The following is a 23168-nucleotide window of genomic DNA, read 5'->3' as shown; positions in this document are numbered from 1 at the left end:
AATTGGGTTCTTATTTCGGCAAAACAAAAACTTTGCATTTGTTAACATTAAGGAATAAATTGTTATTTTCACATCATACGTTCAAACAATTTAAGTAAGTTTGCAGCGTTATGCAATGACCTATGTTTGTACCCTCCCTATATATTTTAATATCATCAGCGAACAGCAAAACTTCAGCATCTTGGAAACACGATGTTCCGTCGTTGACAAAAAATAAAAACAATAAAGGATTTATTGTGTATGCAGACAATTGGTAGAATTCCATATTTAATTTGGTAATGTATCCAAAATAAAACAAGTTTATTGGATTATAATTCTACTTTATTTTTTTATAAAATATACAAAGGGTATATTGTGACGCGTTTCGTCTTGTTAGGACATTTTCAAACAAACTATGGGTTTGTTTGAAAATGTCCAAGATAAGGACCAAGATAACTGCCTTTTGGAAGACCGCTGGTCGCAAAGAAGCAACTAGATAAATAATTTTAACGTACAAAAATATGTTTGACAGGTTGGCCCGAAACCATTCGAAAAACGCTCCACGGAATCCCAAAACAAATGTATTTACATATTTATTAGATTAAGGAATATTTAAAAAATCAATAATTTCAAGCTTATTACTCAAATGAACAATCTTTTTTACAATATGGTATCGTAGAGTGAGGTGGTGCATATGCCAATATGTTAAACAAAGATTATTTATTAAAGTAATTTTAAAGAAATCCTCAACATTCAATACGGAAAGTCTTTATAAAATATTTAAGGTTCATACAGTAGACACTCCTTATAAAATAAAACATATTTTACAAATTTATAAAGAAGAAAAAATAATAGAATTTGAGATGAATTAGTCACTCAGATACCAACATAATATTGAAACTCCTAAATTCCACACAAGTCATGGTCAAAATAGCTTTGTCTTCAAAGGTGTAAAAAATTATAATAATCTTACCAATGAACTTAAAACTATAAAAGTAATGTATCAATAAATAAATTTAGAGTAAATATAAAGAATTTTTTTGAACACGTATAAAAACTACATTAAAATTTAATTAGTATGAATGTATTATTGTTTTTTGTTTTATGTCTTTTTCTTTATACATCCAATGTTTTTTTTTTATCATGTACTCGTATTGAAAATTAAATAAACTCTTATAAATAAACAACTATAACAGTGTAAGTCACTCTCCAAGCACAAGAGTTATACCCGTATGCAGAGACAAACCTTAAGGTAAGGAAAGTACATTCTATTGTCTTCACCTTCGGGTTATTCTCTGCATTTGAAATTAGAATGTACTTTCCTCACCTTAAGTTTTGTCTCTGCATACGGGTATTAGTCTCTTTTTCTGAAGAGTTGCAGTTATAACATTTACTAGATGTGTAAAAGTAGATAGTATTGAACATGAACTTTTTAAAAAAAATATATATTAAGAAAAATAAAATAAAAAAATTACAATTTGCTAAGCATCACCTTATGTGAAACCTTATCGAACGCCTTGCTGAAGTCAATAAATATAATGTCAACCTGATAATTCTTTTGAGACCTCCACAAATAAAATTCTGATAAAGCATCAAGTTCGTGGCAGTTGGTCTTCTTTGACGAAGCCATGCGGTTTACTATCGATTATTTCTAATATTGACAGTTGAATTCGATCGAGAATAAGCGACTCAAAACATTTGGGAATGACGGACTGAATGCAAATAGGATAGTTATTAATTCACCTTTTTCACATTACAAGCAATAAAAAAATAGAAAAACTCACTGGGGTTACCCGTGCCGAGAACACTAAACAATATACTTCTTTTTTATACATGTGAGAATATGCAAAGAAGACTTTATACACAGAGGGAAATTACAAAATGGAAGACAGTTTTAAACACTACGTATTAATGTATATATTTAATTTTTGAATACCAATATTGTTTATATTATAAAACGCACAAAAAAATAATAAAAACATAAAATAAAGTACACGTTTGTGGAGCGGGTGATCCAATATTGGCTTAAGCGAATGAGACGGTCTATTTGACTTCTGCCCACCTCCACTGTCCATTTTTTTATAGCCCTTTTGAACATTTTCTCATTACTAACTGTTTTAATGGACAGAGTAATGCTTATTATTATGGCTTAAAACAGACATAGCTTCAATAAACATAGTCAGTTCGTCAATACTAAAACTATTCAGATAACATATTACAAAATGATTGGAGAACATTTTACCGATGTTTAAGAATGTTACACAGTGTGTAAAGTAGACAATTAAACCAATTAATGACAGGTCATAAGCCCAGTAAATGCCTAGACTTTCATATTATCTTAAATCTTATCCGTTTTAATTTGTTGATATTAATGACTACCTAGGTGATGAAATCCAGTTTTTTTGTATACAAACATTTGTACAAACTCAAAATACTGTTACAATATAACTGTTATAAAAATAATTTGTCCAAGAAAATAATATAGGATATTAAAGATCACCAACTCATTCCACGTTTGGTAAGATATTTATTTTAAGTAATTTTACAGATAGAACTTTCTCACCAATGTGATTTAAAGAATGACGAATTAAGTCCTCTTTTTTTAAAAACGTGTTTCCACAATCTGAGCATGATAATGGTTTCTCACCGGTATGAGTTGAGATATGAAGTTTCAAAGACACTTTCCGAGAACATTTAAATTGGCACTCTGAACATGAAAATGGTTTCTCACCGAAATGAGTTGACATGTGTAATTTTAAATGACCTTTTTGAGAACATTTAAATTCGCACTTTAGACATGAGAATGGTTTCTCGCCGGTATGAGTTAAGATGTGAAGTTTTAAAGACGGTTTCCGAGAACACTTATATTTGCACTCTGAACATGAGAATGGTTTCTCGCTGGTATGAGTTAAGATGTGAAATTTTAAAGATTTTTTCCGGGAACATTTATATTGGCACTCTGAACATGAGAATGGTTTCTCACCTGTATGAGTAAACATATGTGATTCTAAATCTCTCTTAAATAAACATTTATACTGGCAAACTGAGCAAGAAAATGGTTTCTCACGAGTGTGAGTTAAGATGTGATGTTTTAAAGACACTTTCCGAGAACATTTGTATTGACACTCTGAACATGAAAATGGTTTCTCCCAGTTATGCGTTAACATGTGTGATTTTAAATAATCTTTTTGAGAACATTTAAATTCGCATTTTAGACACGAGAATGGTTTCTCGCCGGTATGGGTTAAGATGTGACGTTTTAAAGACTTTTCCCGAGAACACTTATATTTGCACTCTGAACATAAAAATGGTTTCTCATCTGTATGAGTGAACATGTGTGATTTTAAATTTGTTTTGCTTAAACATTTATATTGGCACTCTAAACATGAAAATGGTTTCTCACCTGTATGAGTGAACATGTGTGATTGTAAATTTCTTTTGCTTGAACATTTATATTGGCACTCTAAACATGAAAATGGTTTTTCACCGTTATGAGTTAACATGTGTGATTGTAAATTACGTTTTTCAGAACATTTAAATTCGCACTTAAGACATGAGAATGGTTTCTCGCCGGTATGAGTTAAGAAGTGAAATTTTAAAGATTTTTTCCGGGAACATTTATATTGGCACTCTGAACATGAGAATGGTTTCTCACCTGTATGAGTGAACATATGTGATTCAAAATCTCTCTTAAATAAACATTTATACTGGCACTCTAAACACGAAAACGGTTTTTCACCGGTATGAGTTAGCATGTGTGAATTTAAATTACCTTTTTTAGAAAATTTATATTCGCACTTTAGACATGAAAACGGTTTCTCGCCGGTATGAGTTGACATGTGAAGTTTTAATGCCGCTTTCCGAGAACATTTATATTGGCACTCCGAACATGAAAATGGTTTCTCACCGTTATGAGTTAGCATGTGTAATTTTAAATATCCTTTTTTAGAACATTTAAATTCGCACTTTAGACATGAGAATGGTTTCTCGCCGGTATGAGTTAAGATGTGTGATTCCAAATAACTCTTTTTCGGACATGTATATTGGCACTCTAAGCATTTGAAATATTCCTGGCTTGCTGTTATACCTAGAACAAAAACCAAAATAATGTATTAAACCTCTAAAAATCTTATAAGGTAATACAATCTAATATAATACGAGCTTTACTTTATTCAGGATGTAGACAAATACTAAAAAAGTTAGATTTTAACTATTTGTTTTTTGTAAAACCTTATATTTTTAACAGTTCTTCATTTTGTTATAAAATTATTCCATAATCGCCTCACTGGGTAGGCTGTATTGGGGCAGCTTGCCCACCACATACCGCACACCGCATCTGAGAACAAGAGTCTCCTTGGTGGTGCCCACATACACGGAAAAGCTGTCCGAAGGAGGTCTCTGTTATCTGGTAGCCTTAGCATATTTGTGCTGAAAGAAGGTAATCCAGAAGTACATAACATGCACTTCATTGGATTGAGAACGGAGAGAAGTGAATTATTCAGACTGGGATTAAATTGATTAGACATGATCACTTCGATGAAATGATTACAAAACTTTTTAAAAAGCTTGCTATTATTTTTGGAACCCCGTATTGGGGCAGTTTACTATTTTATTACTTTATTCTATTTATTTAATGGTAACCATATAACCGAGTTGTATTCAAGTTGGCTACGTACTAAAGCAACATATAAAATTTAAATTACGTAGATTTAGTCAAAATCTCTGAACGTTCACAACAGAAATCCGAGAATTTTTATACTTTTATTGGTTATGCACCGTATATTTATTTATTTACACATTTTATCGTAAATACAATTTTATCTTCACTTTGTCCAGCTAACAAGGGTACATACCCCGTTTCAAGCTAAGCAATTACATTTTAATAGATGATAATAGTTTACAAGTTAATAGAAAGCACAGACTAATAAAATATAAACTTACTCGTATACACATATATAAACATAAACATAGACACACATGACATACACTCATGAGCATACACATACATACATTTATAAAACATAGACAATTTATTTAATACAATAATAAAAATACGTATATAGTTTTATTCCACTTTTATTTTTAAATTTTTACCAGTGACCGGGTTTCGTCGTGACCGACATCGTCCAAACCCGGTCGTTCCACTAAGAAATGTCAGTAGAAAAACTCAATATATCAATTCATCTATAATGCGAAACTTCATGATTGCCATTTTTATTCATATTTTTTTTAATAATTCTTTATTTTCGACATCAAGTAAGACAACCTTTCTGTCTCTCTACGACCAATGTTATGAAAGAGCGAGTTCAACACCTTCCGCAACTTGACAACACTCTCGTCTTTCCACGATTATGGCAAAAAGTTATGGACCTTCTTGCCAACGAAATAGTGTTGTCACGATGCCAGAACAGTGTTGACCCCTTCACTTAGTTGTTATGTGCCGATGTAGTGTAGCACACAGAGAATAAATATTCGAAGTCCACCAGATCAATTGAGAAGACACGAAAATTTTGTATATTAGTTTATTATTTAAAAGACATTACAAAAAGCATTATACTGTTACACTTGAAGTTACCGTATTTATTTAACCTAAGTATTGTGTCAGTGTGACGTAGTAACCACGAGAGATTACATTTCTAGTCCATCCTCAAAAGACTGCGCATGGATTTATATAATACAAGTTTTGCTCCTTTGGAGGGTTAGATTTGATACAAAAAATATGTGCATTTATTCTTCTCACGCTACATCCTGAGATTTACGCAAAATAAAATTTCTCACGCGTTGAAGCATATGGTTTTCAGGAGCTTTCTATAAACGACTCTTTTTCATAAAATGACATGATTTCTGCATTCCGTAAGATGTTGATATTGGTCCCAGGGGCTTTACCAGATGGTTAAGTGCCAAATGCATCAGAACTCTGGGTACATTTCATGTGGAGAACGTAATTTCTACCACCAGCTAACTAAATGACAATACGTGCTATGGTTGTACATAACATAGTATCAGATCCCTATTGGAGTATCTTGAATTATGGTTGTGGTTGACGCTTGGATAAATGCCTCTGTTTATGTGTGTAACCACTACCGTTCTCAATTTATGTACTGTTGAATAATTTTCAGTACTCTGAATCCTTTGAAGAGCAAGTCACTTGGATAACGAAATGGTTTTTTTTTTAATTACTCGGATTAAAGATTTCTGTGCAATAGCTACCGGTTCAAAGGCGGTTTTTGTGTAACATGTTTAATGAAATTTAATTTTTCATCAAATATAATACCAAGATCAGTTCTTTCGGTCACTCGCTCTAAATTTATAGAACTTATAGAGTAGTTGAAAGCAAATGGGTTCTTATTTCGGCAAAAGTCAAAACTTTGCATTTGTCAACATTGAGGAATAAATTGTTTTTGTCACATCATACATTCAAACAATTCAAGTTAGTTTGCAGAGTTACGCAATGACCTACATGGTTACTCCACCTTGAATTTATGTGCACACATCTATGTATATTATATATTTATAGCACGTTTGCTAGGTTGAGGAATTTATTTACTACCTACGGAACCCTGGTTAAGATATTGCATATTGCCTACCGTGGGTACCGAGATTGTTTCGGCGCCAGAACAACAACTGAACCGAGCGAAAAGATATTTTGAGATCAATAACTATTCAATCCACTGTGTTCAGTAATTTGAAAGTGCCTTTTCTTCCTGACAACATGATCAGATCTGATCCCGACTACCACACGACAGAAGTACCAGCAATAAAGGTGCCAGAACCCAGAATAAGGCAGGAATAGCAATTATTGTATTTAGGGTTCTGTAGCAAAGTAAATAAAGGATAACGCATCCCGCGAACCAGCAATTTCGAGCGTGCATCTGCTAACGGGCAAGTGGCGCGATCACTATGTTTGTTACCTCTCTATTTATTTTAATATCATGAGTGAACAGCAAAACTTCAGCATCTCGGAAACATTATGTTATGTCGTTGCGTTGACAAAAATTAAAAACAAGAAGTAATTTATTCAGGCTGGGATGAAATTTGTTAGACATGATCAATTCTAAAAAATGGCTTGAAATTCTTTTTGAAACCCCGCATTGGGGCAGTTTACTTTATTATTATTTTTTAATTTTATTTTTCAAAAACATGTACACAATAGTTTATAAATAAAGTCCTGTTAAATTGTAACCATACAACTCGTCAGCAGGTTCTTACATATTGCTTGGAATTTTCATACTTAACCTACATTAAACATAATTTTATTTTGAGTTTGTCCGAAGTTTTTTAGACAAGGACTGGATTAAACTCCTTTGGGAACTGTTAATATGAACATATTACAGCAGAGATAAATAACATTTTCGAAAAGGTAATATAGAAGTCTAGGCATCTACAGGGCTTAAGACCTGTCATTGGCTGGTTTAAGTGATCACTTTACACACTGTGTAACATTTACTATTCTGCCCATATTTGAACATCTATGTTCCTTACATTCTTTCATCTGTTTATGTTTGTGAAGTTAAATAGCTGAAACCTTTATTTATGCGGGTGAGATTTATCTAATTAAATTATTTCACCGACATACTACATGTTAATATTAACAGCTCCCCATGGAGTTGAATCCATGGGGAGCTGTTAACAAAATGTCTGAAAAACCTTGTCGACAAAATTTAAACAAACTAAAAATATTTTTGATTAATCCACCTGGTCCATGAAAAATTAGAGAAATTAAAAAATATAACAATTCAGGCGTCGTCTAGTATCTAGGTGAACTAATTTAACTAGATTAATTTCACCCGCGTAAATAAAGCTTTCAGCTCTTTAACTTCACAAACATCAACAGATGAAAGAATTGAAGGAATATAGATGTTTACATATAAGCAAAATGGTGAATGTTACACAGTGAGTGAAGTGGCCACTTAAACTAGCCAATGACAGGTCACAAGCCCTGTTGATGCCTAGACTTCAATATTCCTTTCTCCAAAATGTTCTTCATCTCTGTTTTAATATGTTAATATTAACAGCTCAATAAATAAATTTCGGTCGTAGTATGGGATATTTCCCTACGCAAAGGAGCTCAAATTCTCTGCAAACCATCATCCACAGCCCAAAGACGAAATCTTCGAGTAGATAATGCGTACAAAAGTATAACTTACTTGAGGCTTTTTTATGTTGAAGAGATGAATCCGAACACTCTTGTTTAATGTTAGGATAGTCAATATCAATCTCTGTGAAGATCATTATATCGCTGGTTATCCTAGGCAGGTCAGTACTGGTCCCCGGCTCAGCCTTCACGGCAGCTACACCCGGCTCCTCGCTGCTGCGGGGCCGTGGCGCCCCTTCCCCAGCCTGGAGAATATCTCCTTCTACATCGCTAGTCCCCGGTTCAGCTTTTATCTTCAATGGAGCGAATTCCATATTATTTATAGATAAATTTGTTAATGAAGATCCTGGAAAACACAAAAAAATATTTATGCAAGAAATAAGAATCAAACTTAAAACAAATAAAATTACACATTTATCTAATACGATGCTAGAATGTGTTGAATAAATCGTTTTAACAACGAGATTTCTAAACCACCCCACTGGGATTGCGAACAGGACCCGGGGACGGTGTTGTCTTGCCACATATTTGTCGAGTGATTTTGAATAGTGTTTTGGAGTCATTTCTGCGGGATGCCTCTTCTGCTGCATTTATTTGCGAATCCAAGAAGCGACGCTTGTCCGTGCGAGCAAATCTTTTGACAATTTTGTCTTGGCATCGGTAGTTGTTTCTAATAACAATAATTTGATCGGGGTCTGTTTCACTGTCTCTCAATACTTTCAGTTTTGCTCGCTTTTCAATTTCATTCCAAGTATCATTTGACATCCACCGCGGACGCACACTCTCCTTAGCTCCTAGAACAGACTTTGCGGACAGCATAATTGAAGTCTTGAAAGTTTGCCGCTGACTCTCAATGTAGTCCGTCGGAGGTAAAGAGTTGAGACCACCATTTGTGTTTTCTAGATTTTCTCGAACACTACTGTTGGAACGGTGTACGGTGGCGGGAATTTTTAGCTTTTCAATATCGATGGCCTTTGGCATATTAGGTTTAGCATTGCAGTGGAGCTTAAGGCGAATTTTTCCAACGAGCAGCTCGTGGTCGCTGTATAAATCAGCTCCGCGGTAAACCCTAACGTCAAGGAATTCCCACCTGTGTGTTGAGCTGTAGAGTAGGTGGTCAATTTGCGATTTTGCGCGTCAATTTGGCGAGGTCCATGTATACTTGTGAATGTTCTTAAGAGGAAATATAGTACCGCCAATGGTGAGCTCATTTAAAGTAGCCAATTCTATGAGTTTCACACCATTGTCATTTGTACCACTGAGACCATGATTCCCCATGATTGCGGATCTTACTATGGAGGTATCCCCTACCCTAGCATCAGCGTCACCGATGACAACTACACAGTCTGGTCTGGGTAACCTAGATAAGGCAGAGTGAAGCAAATCATAAAAATGGTCTTTAGCAGAGGCGTCTGCATCCTTTATTATTACAATGTCTACTAAGTTACATAATGCATTTTGAGTGTAAATTTTAAATCTAACAGAGTGATGTTTGTGAAATCTATATCTTTAAATTTTGAATAGTACACTGAAAAAGTCCTACGAAAAAAATCATTTTTAACGTACGATATTTCACTTATTGGTACATGAAACAGGTGGTACCGTCTACAAATCCTGGGTTGCACATGTATTGTTATTAAACTAAGTAGTTCGGTACAGTCGACTATTCCTGTCATAATTCTGTGATGCAGTAGTTGGTCCGCACACACTCTGCGGTATTGTAGAGAAGTGATTCCATGGTAGATAGGCACAGGAGTTCGGGGCTTGATTCCCAATGAGATCACAATAACTAAATATGACTTTTCTCAAGCCTGGTGGTACCTGCCCACTGCCATTGGAACTTCTGGCCTGTTGTGGTGCTTGCTACAAAGCTGTTACATATTGGTTACTTACTTTATACGGCGATTTATTTATTTTTTGTGTGTTCAATCTTCGATTACTCGTCCAACAATACTGTAATTGATGTATTTATTGTCCACTGATTAGGACGCGTTTCGCTTAAGGCTCAACATTAGAACCACGGACAAAATGTAATATCATAGACAATCCACAAACAAACAGAAATTAAGGATAGATGTTTATTATTAGTACTTGACTAGGTAATTAATAATTAATTAAATTTATCTAAGAAGTAAATATTCGTAACAATAATAATAACTGAAATAGATTTTTAATTATTTTCTTCTCGCCGTAATATGAAATAATGTTGATTTTCAAAATAAAATCCGCAGATGGACTTCGAAATGCGACGTCTTCGGTTGATATATTTTAACTCATGGTTGGCTCAGTTGATGATTTCCCAGAAGATTGTTTGTCGACATTTTAATTCAGTAAATGATCGTCTGCTTCATTGCATTTGTTAATTTGTGTCTCATGATCTTGAAGAAAACTTTAAAATCTGACACCGACTTTTCCAGGTGTTTACGAATAAACTTCGTAATAATTAGTGATCCATTCAAATCATGAAGTAAATATACTACATTGTAAAATTTTTCTTATCGAATAAAGTAGATAAAAGGTGGAATAAATAAAAAATAGAATAAGATGGAAAAATGGAAAAAGATAGAAAAAAGGTAGAAAAAGGGAACCTGTATAAAATACAATCTCATTAGAATATGATATCTCTCTCTACAAGAATTTCTCTAGTAAATTTAAAACAAACAGGCTTACGTTACGTTGAACGTTCCCTTTCTTGAAGGACTACATTTTTTAAATGTGCGGTCGCCTGCCCTTTGAGTCCTTGCGCGACAGCTGGACTGTTGGTCCTGAGTTTTCAAATGGAAAAGGAATTTATTTCTAGCGCACGGATATCGTATCGATGAGTTACTACCGCGGCCGTCAGATGGCGCTAAATCAGGTAACATAGAATTATAATCCAGTACTAGAATGCTTTCAAAACGGGGTACGTTGGATTTGTTTTTTACAACGTAACAGCATGTTGGTAGATGGTGTAATATAATAATAAGCGTATATATATAGAAGGCAATGTGTATATCTTTAAGGACTTGGGTTTGAAGGGGAAGATTTAACAAAATTTAAACTCTCGCTTTCAACACAGTAGCTATGCTTTTTATAAACCTGGGCATGAAGGGCGAGAATTTTTCACGGGGACCCGTCACAATAGATCTTCACAAGTTGCAGTGACGTCAGTAGCTTGAAAAGCACTGACCCCCACCTCTAAGAATAAAAATAATGTTTGAATGTGTGTACTAGATAAACTTAATTACTACTTAACCAATTTACGTGCGGTTTTTGTCAAAATTATGAGCATTGCCACAGGCATATTTAAAGTTTTTAAAATCTTCAATCTATTCCGGAGAAAAAAGTTAGGAACGTAAATGTTTTATTTATCTTTTTCCAGGGCTGAATCGATGAAAATGCATATAAAAAAAAAGGATGTTGTTTTTTGTGTGTAAAGAAAGTTTGTTTTTTAATGTGTACATACAAGATTTGTTTTTTATGGATCCCAATTATATTCTTTCCTTAAATTCCTTATAAGTTCTGTTCCACCCACTTATGTCGTTTATTATATTTTCAATAATGATAAAAAAGGTTTTCTGACATTTTAAACATTTTTGAAAATCGCATTCCTACATAAAGCGCTTCCAAGTTAGTAAAAAAGCAGAGCTAAATATTTGCAGAAAGAATTTTATATTTAAAATGAATTATTGAAAGTTCCAGGATTCAATCATAAACAAATACCTAGATGACCTACCAATGAAAAGTTACACATTCTTTTTTACGTTTATGCGAACGGTTTTTACACGTTTTTACTACATAACCAAGCATTTCGGTTTTAAATTAAATGTCATTATCACGTCAAAGCCCGGTTGGACGTTAAAAAATGACTAAATACGCAGAGGGCAGGACTGAGCGTTTGGGCATGAGTTAAGTGTCGTAATTTTAGAAGTTTCTGGGTGCGTATATGTGTATTATTGATAGGTCAATGGTTTTATTTTAGGATACTAAACCTGTTACTATGGTTTCTTAAGTCAAATAGAACATAAATAAAAGAAAGATAATTAACTAAATTTGATAAAATACTTATTTAAAAGAATATTTTTAACATATTACACAGAGGAAGAACATTTTAGAAAAGGTAAAATGGAAGTCTAGGCATCTACAAAGATTATGACCTGAAATTGGCTAGTTTAAGTGGCCACATTACACACTTTGTAATATTTACCATTCTGCCCATATTTGAACATCAATATTCCTTTAATTTTTTTCATTTGTTGATGTTTGTGAAGTTAAAGAGCTGAAACCTTTATTTATCCGAGTGAAATTCATCTAATTGAGTTATTTCACTTATATACTAAGCAACACCAGATTTTTTTTATATTTCTATACTTCTTATGAACCAGGTGGATTTATCAACAATATTTCGAGTTTGTCCAAATTTTTGTAGACAAATATTGGTCTCAACTTTCTGAGGAGCCGTTGATAGATGTTCAAATATGGGTGGAATAGTAAATGTGTAAAGTGTAAATGTAAATGTGTACAGTGTGTAAAGTGGCCACTTAAACCAGCCGACGACAGGTCATAAGCCCTGTTGATGCCTAGACTTCTATATTACCTTCTTTAAAATGCTCTTCATCTCTGTTGTAATATGTTTATATTAACAGCTCCCCAGGGAGTTTAATCCAGTCCTCGTCCACAAAAATTTGGACAAACTCAAAATATGGTTGAATATTTTTTTATTGCTTTCTGTGAAATAGCCGGCAAAGGTTTCTGTTTTTTTATTTATTTATCTACGAGTCACACTTTTGCCCCACAAAATGGTGGTTATTTATAGTGGTTATCGCCAGATTCTAGGAGTACTTAATATAACTAATAATTACCGGTGTGTTTGTGACGTGTGTCGGTTTCTCCTTTCTTTCCGCTCGGTCAAAATGGTTAGTTAGGTCAGGGCGGGCACGAGATAGCTTTCAGGTAGCGAAATTAGCTGCATGGCAGAGTACTCGGTTAACTTCTTTTGTTATAGTTTTACTGTTGAAGATATGCAGAGTTAGTTGGCAAACTTCCATATAAAAAACAACCCGTGAGCCCTATGCTTTACAAATACCAGTCACAAAAATGTTTGCATAAAAATCTACAAGACTCTAAATGCAGAAAAATAGATCCTGTATCAAAATATAAGTATTTAGGTATTATTATATATTCCACTTTTAACTGGGAAGAACAGGTAAAAACAATTTGCAATGAGCTAAGAGTTTGCTTGCTTAACATTCAATTCAATCAATTTATTTTAAATATAACAAATACATTACAAACATAAATTCAATTCGTACATATTATAAAAAAAGAAGAAAATACATGAAAGAGACTCATGTCAAAGTAGTGGGGGAATCCTGCCCCGGAAAACCCCTTCCTGATACATGGAACAGATCAGGATCCAGAGCGATGTTGTTCAGCATAGCGGTAACAATTCCAACAGGCATAACCATAGACAAGTTGGTCCTGTATATCGGAATATGAAATACTCTATGCTGACGCTGTCTTAGGTAATTATCAGGAACATACAAACCAATGCTCATTATAATCTCAGAATTATCGATCATACCGCGCAACAATCGATAAAAAGGTGTAGTCAAATACACATTCCTTCTAGTCTCTAAACTGTTGTAGCCGAGCATAACCTGGAGAAATTCGGTCGGGTAGAGCCAAGGATAATATCCGCATTCTCTCATGTAGAGATATCTGAAAAACTTCTTTTGGATTTTCTCTATCATAAGAGAGTACTTTAGTTCATGTGGCCCCCGAATCATCGAGCCACTTTCGAGTTTACTTTGCACCAAGGAGTCGTAAAGAGTTCTCAGTACGTGGGAATTTTCGAAAACCTTGGCAGTAGGTACGCAAAACAAATTCTAACATCTTCAATGCATTACCACTGATTGTTTTTTATAGATTCCAATCAGGTTATTTCCTTATATTCTTTATATTTTCTACCGATTTATTTCTTTTTACTGGATTTTTTGTGATACTCAAATAATATAATCTAGCATTCTATACATTTTTAAACAACGCATTCCTAAATACAGTGCACTATTGAAAAGAAGAGCAAAGTTTGACATTTGCAAAAAGAATTCTATATTTGAAAATGAATTACTTAAAGTTTTGGAATTCAACCATGGTACAATAGCGCGTGTAAACTCAATAGGTCTAGGATTGTAACTTTTTGCCGTATCTGATCTGGCCACTGTTGCACTCCGTCCCATCTTTTTAAAATTAAAATTTTAGACTCCAATGCCTGCGAATGTGGAGGCATTGGAGATCTTAATCACATTTTTTTTATATGTCCTTTAATGACTGGGAGAAAAAAAATATTTGATATTTTACTTATGTTTTTTATAACCTTTCCAATTCATTTATCTCAAATTTTTTCTTGTACAAATTGTTTATTGATCAATTCTGTTTATATTTTTTTAAGTTCAAACTGTTTTCTATTATGATTTGTAATAATTGTGTCATTGAAATAATTATGTTTAAATTAATTACTTGTTTTTTTACAATAAAATTATCTTACATTTTTAGGTTTATGTAAAATATTTTGTCATTATTACTTCCAACGTTTAATTTTAATAGTTATAATTTATCATTAATATAAGATTAAGTTTGTTAATATTTTGATTATGTTGTTGTAATTTTTCTAGTTATTAAGTTATATCTTCCTTCTAATTTTACTGTAAGTTTCTATTTTCTGTTAAATAGGCACTATCAGGTTTTGGTGGGTTTTTCTGTTAGTGCCTATTTCAATTTATGTTGAAATTTTTATTGGTTTGGATATGTGTTTATTATTACTATTGATATTTTGATGTTATTCTTGTACTTATATTTTTCTTGTCTTTTGTTTGTATGTATATTGTTATTCCTGTCAGTTTATGTTTTTCTTATGTTTATAAATGTAACTTGTTTTTGGCCGATGTTATCAAGTTTTGGTAGTAGGCCCTAATAAAGAAAAAAAAAAAAATACCACTGATTGTTTCTATGTGTTCATGAAATGTCAGGGTGCGTACAAATCTAACGCCCGTATCAGATTCTAGTCATTCATTTTGTTGCGAAAAAAAAGAAAACATTTTTTTTTTGTACCACTTAAAACCATACCTACCGTACCCAGTGCTGAGACTAGTTTACTTGGGGATAGTTGACCCAATCATTCAATACGGATAAGGAATATGGGGCCTTATTTTCAAATCTTATACCGACAGAGTCTTGAACCTACAAGTACAAAATGTAAACTCCTTAGCTATCGTACCTGTAAAAATAAAGATTGAGGAAAACGACAACAATCAAATATGTTAACGTTTTGCCTAAACAAACAGTGTCAGAATAAAATAATGACAGATCATTTCCTCGATTGCAGTTTTAAATCCAAAGTAACCCACTAGATCGTGACCCGACAAGTATCGGCACAGCAGCTGACGGTGCCACGACAAAGGAACTACTATGGCGATAGAACATTAGGGAGTGTAGTACCAAAACTGTTTGATTTAATACTTCTTAAAACTCGTAAGGGAAAAAACCCATATACATTTTTTTTAAATGAGACGAAAACTTATTAAAAACAGCAAGTGAAACTACTTGTATTTCATTTTTTATCTATCATTAAACTTACCTAAATGTACTTACCTTTTGAAAATAAAAATAAAATAATATTATGTAACCCGCAGACAAACCTTGGCTTTGCAGAAACAAAAATACAATTCGGTGGTCAGATGGCAGAAGGCACCGTTTGTATTTTTTTTAAATGTTCATGAGATCTGAAATACGACTCAATTTCAAGACTTCAATCCTCAAACTTAAATATTTTAGTGTTGCTTTTCAATAAGAAATTACAATTCTAAATTATGTTTTTTTTTTTTGACTACCGAATTATGTTTAGAAAGTACCTACTAATAAAATTAACCTGTAACCATACTTTCTACGTTTGTTTGAATATTGTCTATCACATTTCTTTTTGTCTGTGGTTCATCTGTCAAACACTAAGTGTGGCGCATCCCTATCGAGAGCATAATGAATACACAAATTGCAATATTGTTGGACGAGTAAACAAATATTTTTACACCCAAAACGTAAGTAAAAAATATATATTTGGTTTGTAGCCAGCGCCGCAACAGGCCGGGAGTTCAAATTACAGTGGTCAATTACTGCCAGGATTGAGAAAAGTTGTATTTATTTATTGCGATCTCACAGGGAATCGAACCAGCTTTATCGAATCATAAAGCTATTAAGCCATATTGATTGGAATCGCAGTGCTGGTTGACGTAATGTACGACGAGATAGCATTCATCTTTAATGAACACATTATTTTATTACTATTATGAGCAAAAATGAATGGTGTTATCTGTCTTCTGTGTGCTGGTGATGCCGTGCTTTTTGCTAGCAGCAAAGAAGTTCCGCAATTCTTGGTAACAAAAGTCTACGATGTATGCAAGAAAAGCCATTTGCTTATGAATTTTGATAAATCCAATGTGGTGGTTTTTGAAATGGGTGAAAATATAACTAAATGTGAGATCAGAGTGAACGGAGATATTCTGAATCAGGTAGAAGAATTTGTGTATCTGGGAAGTATGTTTACTAAGGATGGAGAGGAGGGACAGCGAAAGAACGGCTATAAGGATCTAAGATGCGAATGTTGATGGATGTAGAAAACGAAGAAGTCCGAGAAAGACATGGCACGATCAAGTCCATCAAATAATTGATAATGGACATGTCAAGAGTAGGAAAAATTGGCGTACGTGCATGAGAAGATGTATGAATGTAGAGGAAGCGAGGTCTGTATGCAAAAACAGATTGATATGGCGTTATATCCTCTCTATCTACCCCTACGGGGAAACTGCGTGATGGTTTGTTTGTTTATATGACACTTCATATTTCGTGTCTCCTATGAAAATGTTCCTAAAATAATTCCTCAATTATATTTAATATTCGGAGAATTAAAGTTTCAATAGAATGTTTTATTATTTAAACTTTCTACTGAATATGCTGTATAATTTTAAGGTTAATTTTTTAAATTTAAATCTTGTATAATTTTAAGGTTTATTTTTTTTTATAAATCTTGGGTATAAGGAAATTTATGTTTTAAAAAAATTAATATATATATATTAAGCCAAATATGTAAGTATTATAAAAGTTTGTTAAAGGCAGATTTGCCGTTTATGTTAATAAAATAAAATAAATAAAATACCAAATCCTAAATACCAAAAATATGTAAATATGAAATAAAGTCAATGTAAAGGCAATTATGTTTTTAAAAGTTTTTTGATGTTTAAACCCAATCGACAGATTATTAGATAAACCCTTATGGATTGGTAAATATAAATTATTAAAAATTAAGAGATTTGTTTTTGAATTTGTAATTTCTGATTTTATTTCCCACATGCAAAATTTGAATAATTTTCAGGATATTGATCTGCAGAAGTATTTGTCAAATTTAATCATAATAAATGGATAAACCGGGGACTGGTGATATAAAAGGAGATATTCTCCATACTAGGGAAAAGGGTTCATCTTACAAAGGCAAGGAGCCAGGTGTCGCTATCGTGAAGGCTGAACCGGGAACTAGCGGTATTGAAGGAGATATTCTCTATCCTGAAGTTAAGGCGTCATGGTCTTACAAAACTGAGAAACCAGGAGTTTCTACCGTAAAGGCCGAACCCGAGACTAGTGACGTAGATGGAGATATTCTCTATATTGGGGAAAAAACGTCGTTGCCTTACAAAAGCGACGAGCCAAGTGTTGCTACCGTGAAAGCTGAGCCCGAGACTAGTTATATAGACGAAGGTATTCTATGTACAGGGCAAAATACGTCATGGCCTTACAAAGTAAAGGAGCCGGGTGTTGCTATCGTGAAGGCTGAGCCGGGGACTTATGATATTAAAGAAGATATTCTCCATTCTGAAGTAAATGCGTTATTGTCTTACAAAAGCGAGAAGCCAGGTATTGCTACCGTTGAGGCCGAACCAGGGACCAGTACTGACCAGCTTTGGAAAACTTGTGAAATAAGAATCCACTCAGAGATGGATATTGATCATCCTGACATTAAACAGCAATGTTTGAATTCCTCTCGTCACAATGAAATCACATCAAGTAAGTAATACTCCCTTCCACATGACCTCTGAGATTTCATCTGTGAGCTATAGAATCGCATGATTATTGACGTAAAATGAGGCGGCATCAGACTTATATTATTCATGCTGTCCATTGAAAATATTGCAACCATGGAAGGAAGGTTGTGGAAGTCTCAGCCGTAGACCGTGGCATGCGGTCATGATTTATAACTTGCCTATTAAACTCTGACAATACACATTCCAACCATGACATTTATTACTGCTCCCCATTATTTATGCCGCAAATAAAATTCAAGTAAATAATAGTTATTTTCTATTTTTTAAATTGATTTGTGCAGTAAAATTTTGATTCGAATCTTTCTCTCGCTTGACAATTTTTTTAAATATAGTTTATGTTTATGTTTAATCCATATTTACATTTACATATCTATTCTAAAAGTTTTAGTCCCAACACTTATGTATGGAAGTGAAACATGAAACTGGCAGAGGAAGGATGAAAGCCGAGTGAACGCGGTTGAAATGCGATCTCTTAGACGAATCTGTGGGAAATCAATGTATGGCAGGGTTACGAATGATGAAATCAGGCGAGAGTGTAAATCTGAGTCAAGTATAATTGAAAAGATTAAGAAAGGGTATCTGAGATGGTTTGGTCTCGTAGAACGAATGGACGACGAAAGAATGGTAAAACAAGTATATATGGCGAAAATGAACGGCACCGTGAGACGAGGACAACCAAGGAAGACGTGGCATGATCAGATAAACCAAAATCTTAAGTCTGGTCGTGTCGAAAGTAGACAGAACCGAAGGGCATGCATGACAGGATGTATGAATGTGGAAGAGACTAGGATTGTATGCCAGGATCGACGTGTGTGGCGGTCCATTCTCTCTGCCTACTCCTACGGGGAAATTGCGTGATGGTAGTAGTAGTAGTAGTAGTAGTTCTTCTTAAAGTGTAGACGCATCTAGCTTTAGTGAGGCTTTCTGATTTAATATTTCAAAGGCTTTCTAAAATATTTTGGTTGTTTTTCCAGTCAGTCTTTCCTTGGGTAGCCTGAAATCGTCTCCACTTCTTGAGTGATGGTTGTGGAAGAGATGTATTACCTATGTAATATTACACTTGAAATTAGTCAAATATATAGTCAGTAAATTTTAAAAAAAATGACGGTATGGTTAGACAGGATATTTTTTGTGCATCTCATAATATTTAAAAAATATATACAGTCGAACTCGGTATAACGATCTCGGATAGAACGTGGAAACATTAGTTGACATTTTAGTTCACGGTTTTCTCCATACAATTATTCACTGTTATAACGAGCTACTTCTCGGACATACCGAATAAAAATATTGTCAAAAATTACACAAAAAATCTTTAATTGTTAAAAACATCATTCTCGAAATAAGAACCTCAGTAATGAAATCCAAACGGTCGGCTAACGTAAAGGATAAATACCGCCGGGCGTTGGGATCGGATTATGTTTATGATAGCTATGTAACTGTCTAGGTACCTAATTGGATTTTTCGCCAACAATTTTGAAAAATAAACACACATGGTTTTTAAAAATCTAAGGCTTGTGGACTAAGTAAGTGCCGGTTTGGCGCATTGTTACAATTTACAGCTGCTTTTGTAGTTTATGAATGACATGCTTGTTTCGGGGATTTTTACGATGTTTTTTTAGATTTCTAATGTTCCATGCTTATTTCAATACACAATAAACATTACAAGTGAGTGATGTCAAATGAGTTTAGACCAGATCAGTTAAAACCTAACCCCTGAATGAGGAATTCCATCCCAACCCGGAAATAAATTTTAAAAATTTTTTCGTGTACACGTGAATATTTAAAAATTTTGGAGTAGGATGAAATTTTTTTAAAACGCACGCAAAAATAAATAAAAAATGTTAAAAATAGTGTTCATTTAAAATCGTAAATAATGACGTCACTCCTTATATCTACGTGTAGTATTTCCGGTTTCCACTTTAAAGCCCCCGCACCTTGTAAGGAACATTTTGACCATATAAAAAAAGAGTAGAATTCGTGATTGGTGATTTGGCGGCGAATAATTCGATTACGATGTACGACCTGAAATCCGGCAAATAATACTTTGTTAACATTTCAACCAGAGATTATGTCAACTTTCTAAGTTTTTCTAAATCGAAACGTTCGTAAAAACAACCATAACATAGAAATGAGCAAATTACGATCAACTAAATGAAGTAATCAAAGCAATATTCCATAAATTCTTGTCAGTTTTGTTATTGGCTGGAGAAATACAACTTACCGCGGTCAGTAAAAGTAAGAACGCCAACCGTTTCATGACGTCACTACTGAAATGTGACATACATAAGAGGAAGTCTCTCAATTCGTGAAAAATAGGCAATTATTCGTGAAATCGAACGTGGCGCGAAAAATGTGGAAGTGTGTATAAAGTTTTCTCTATCTTCTTCCACAGTGTGAACATTGTGGAAAAATAAGGATGTTTATTTGTCTGCATTTGAAAAGAATATCACGGACACAAAAAAATTTAGATAGTGCGATCGTACTAATGTTAATGAAGCTTTGCTCCAATGGTTTTGTACCCAAAGAAACGCAGGATTTTCCGTTGATGGACCAATATTGAAGGCGCAAACGGAAAAGTTTGCAAAACAATTTGGAAACGACGATTTTAAATGTAATAATATCTTCATGTGATAGGAATGTTTGTCAGCATTTATTATAATTTTCCTTAACATTTTTTATTATTTTCTGTATAAATTATCTGAACACATATGGTATTTACTTGTTTACTTAGTGACAACGTGGAATAGCGATTGTAAAAAAAACCTTTCTCTGGTATAACGAGTAACGCTTATAATGAGCAAATTCGATCGGACCTATCTTCCTCGTAATACCAAGTTTGACTGTATTTATGTCAAGTAAAAATAACAAATACGTTTTCTTTTAAATTAACAACGTTTTGAATATGTCAAATTTTTGTAGGCAGACTAAAGCCAGTTACAGGCCTACCCCATCCATGTTTCAATAATGCTTAACTTATACTTTTACGTCCTTTTTTTGTTAGATTTTATAATTTATTTTTTTTGTTTCAGGTTCAAAAGCAATTCATTCCGTTGACAAACCATTTTCATGCTCAGAGTGCCAATTCAAATGTTCTCGGAAAGACAATTTAAAATCTCATTTGTTGACTCACACCGGTGAGAAACCATTCTCATGCTCAGTGTGCCAGACAAATTTTTCACATAAGAGTACTTTGAAATCTCACATGTTAACTCATACCGGCGAGAAACCATTCTCATGCTCAGAATGCGAATTTAAATGTTCACAAAATAGTAATTTAAAATCACACATGTCAACTCACACTGGTAAGAAACCATTTTCATGTTCAGAGTGCCAATTGAAATGTTCATTTAAAAGTAATTTGAAAACGCACATGTTAACTCATACCGGTGTGAAACCATTCTCATGCTCAGAGTGCCTATTTAAATGTTCACAAAAACATGATTTAGTATCACACATGTTGTTAACTCATACTGTTCGGAAATCATTCTCATGCATAAAGTGCCAATTTAAATGTTCACGGAAAGATAATTTAAAATCTCACATGTTGACTCACTCCGGTGAGAAACCATTTTCGTGCTCAGAGTGCCAGTTAAATTTTTCACATAAGAGTAGTTTGAAATCACACGTGTTAACTCACACCGGTGAGAAGCCATTCTCTTGCTCAGAATGCCAATTCAAATGTTCACAAAGGAGTAATTTGAAATCGCACATGTTAACTCATACCTGTGAGAAACCATTTTCATGTTCCGAGTGCCAATTTAAATGTTCACAAAAACATAATTTTGTATCACATACGCTGTTATCTCATATTGGTCAGAAATCATTCTCATGCTTAGAATGTCAATTTAAATGTTCACGGAGAGATAATTTAAAATCTCACGTGTTGACTCACACCGGCGAGAAACCATTCTCGTGCCCAGAGTGCCAGTCAAATTTTTCACACAAGAGTAGTTTGAAATCCCACATGTTAACTCACACCGGTGAGAAACCATTCTCTTGCTCACTGTGTCAATTTAAGTGTTCACAAAGGAGTAATTTGAAATCACACATGTCAACTCACAACGGTGAGAAACCATTATCATGCTCAATGTGCAAATTTAATTGTTCACAAAAAATGCATTTGAAATCACACATGTTAACTCATCCTGGTGAGTAACCATTATCACGCTCAGATTGTTGAAACACATTTTCTAAAAAAGTTGGTTTAATTTGTCATTGGTGAGAAAGTTCTATCCGTGAAATTACTCAAAATCATATTGTACTAAATCCTTGATATTCGATTTTTTTTAGTCCTTAATAATTGCTGGCAATATGCTGTTTCGTTCTTGGATGTGATCGTAAAATATTGCTGTGCCTTTAAAAAGTAAATCACAATTGTATGTCTCTTCTGTAAATTATCTTATAACGTTTTACCCTTTTTGTGTATAGGTCCATACCTATACTATTAACAGTGTTTTTGAATAGCGTGTACTTCAATATTACTGGCAACGTGATAAAAATGACAAAGTATTTTTTACTTTCAGATTAGACTACTTGTATACTAGAATAAACTTTTTTGTGCTTGAGTCGTTTTTATTTGTAAGAAGCAATTCTTATAATTATCTCCATCAAACCCACAGTAAAATATGACCTCAGTCACTCATCCGGATGTAGGTAAAAACGCAGTTGCTCGTTTTTTTATTGTTTTATTGAAAAATAATTGCTGACAAAATAAGTATAAAATTACAAATGGTTTGTATATACAAAATCAATAATTACGTTTTTACCGTGTTTAGAGAGGGAGTTCGTTTTACATTTATTTTTGTAGTGTATATATATATGTATTATGTTTTATTTACATTGCATTTTTCCTATCTAAAATAGATTCCTTAAAATTAGAAGCTAAAATATATTGTTCGAATGATTATTTTTATAGCACTATTTTGTGAAAATTTTCACAAGGGCGCTGTACAATAAACACCCCA

The 23168-nt window shown here is 33.6% G+C and overlaps 2 protein-coding genes across 2 annotated transcripts; one reads left to right on the top strand and one right to left on the bottom strand.

The window, feature by feature from the left end:
• Window positions 1–305: 305 nt before the first annotated feature.
• LOC148277128 (uncharacterized) lies at window positions 306–10085 on the bottom strand. The gene is made up of 3 exons (XM_088233291.1): window positions 9968–10085; window positions 8127–8420; window positions 306–4066 (listed from the first exon to the last, which is right to left on the bottom strand). The coding sequence occupies exons 2-3, from the start codon at window positions 8386–8388 to the stop codon at window positions 2484–2486; spliced, it is 1845 nt and encodes a 614-aa protein (XP_088089417.1). The 5' UTR covers window positions 8389–8420; window positions 9968–10085; the 3' UTR covers window positions 306–2483.
• Window positions 10086–16039: 5954 nt separating this feature from the next.
• Window positions 16040–22769, top strand: LOC148277127 (uncharacterized). The gene is made up of 3 exons (XM_088233292.1): window positions 16040–16146; window positions 17478–18163; window positions 21234–22769. The coding sequence occupies exons 2-3, from the start codon at window positions 17521–17523 to the stop codon at window positions 22358–22360; spliced, it is 1770 nt and encodes a 589-aa protein (XP_088089418.1). The 5' UTR covers window positions 16040–16146; window positions 17478–17520; the 3' UTR covers window positions 22361–22769.
• Window positions 22770–23168: the final 399 nt, after the last annotated feature.

This window comes from Micrasema longulum, unplaced genomic scaffold, assembly GCF_059751315.1.
Source record: "Micrasema longulum isolate JH-2025_06_02 unplaced genomic scaffold, ASM5975131v1 h1tg001080l, whole genome shotgun sequence".
Lineage (NCBI taxonomy): Eukaryota > Metazoa > Arthropoda > Insecta > Trichoptera > Brachycentridae > Micrasema > Micrasema longulum.
Note: the sequence above shows the minus strand (reverse complement) of the source record. Positions and strands in the feature narration are given on the sequence as shown.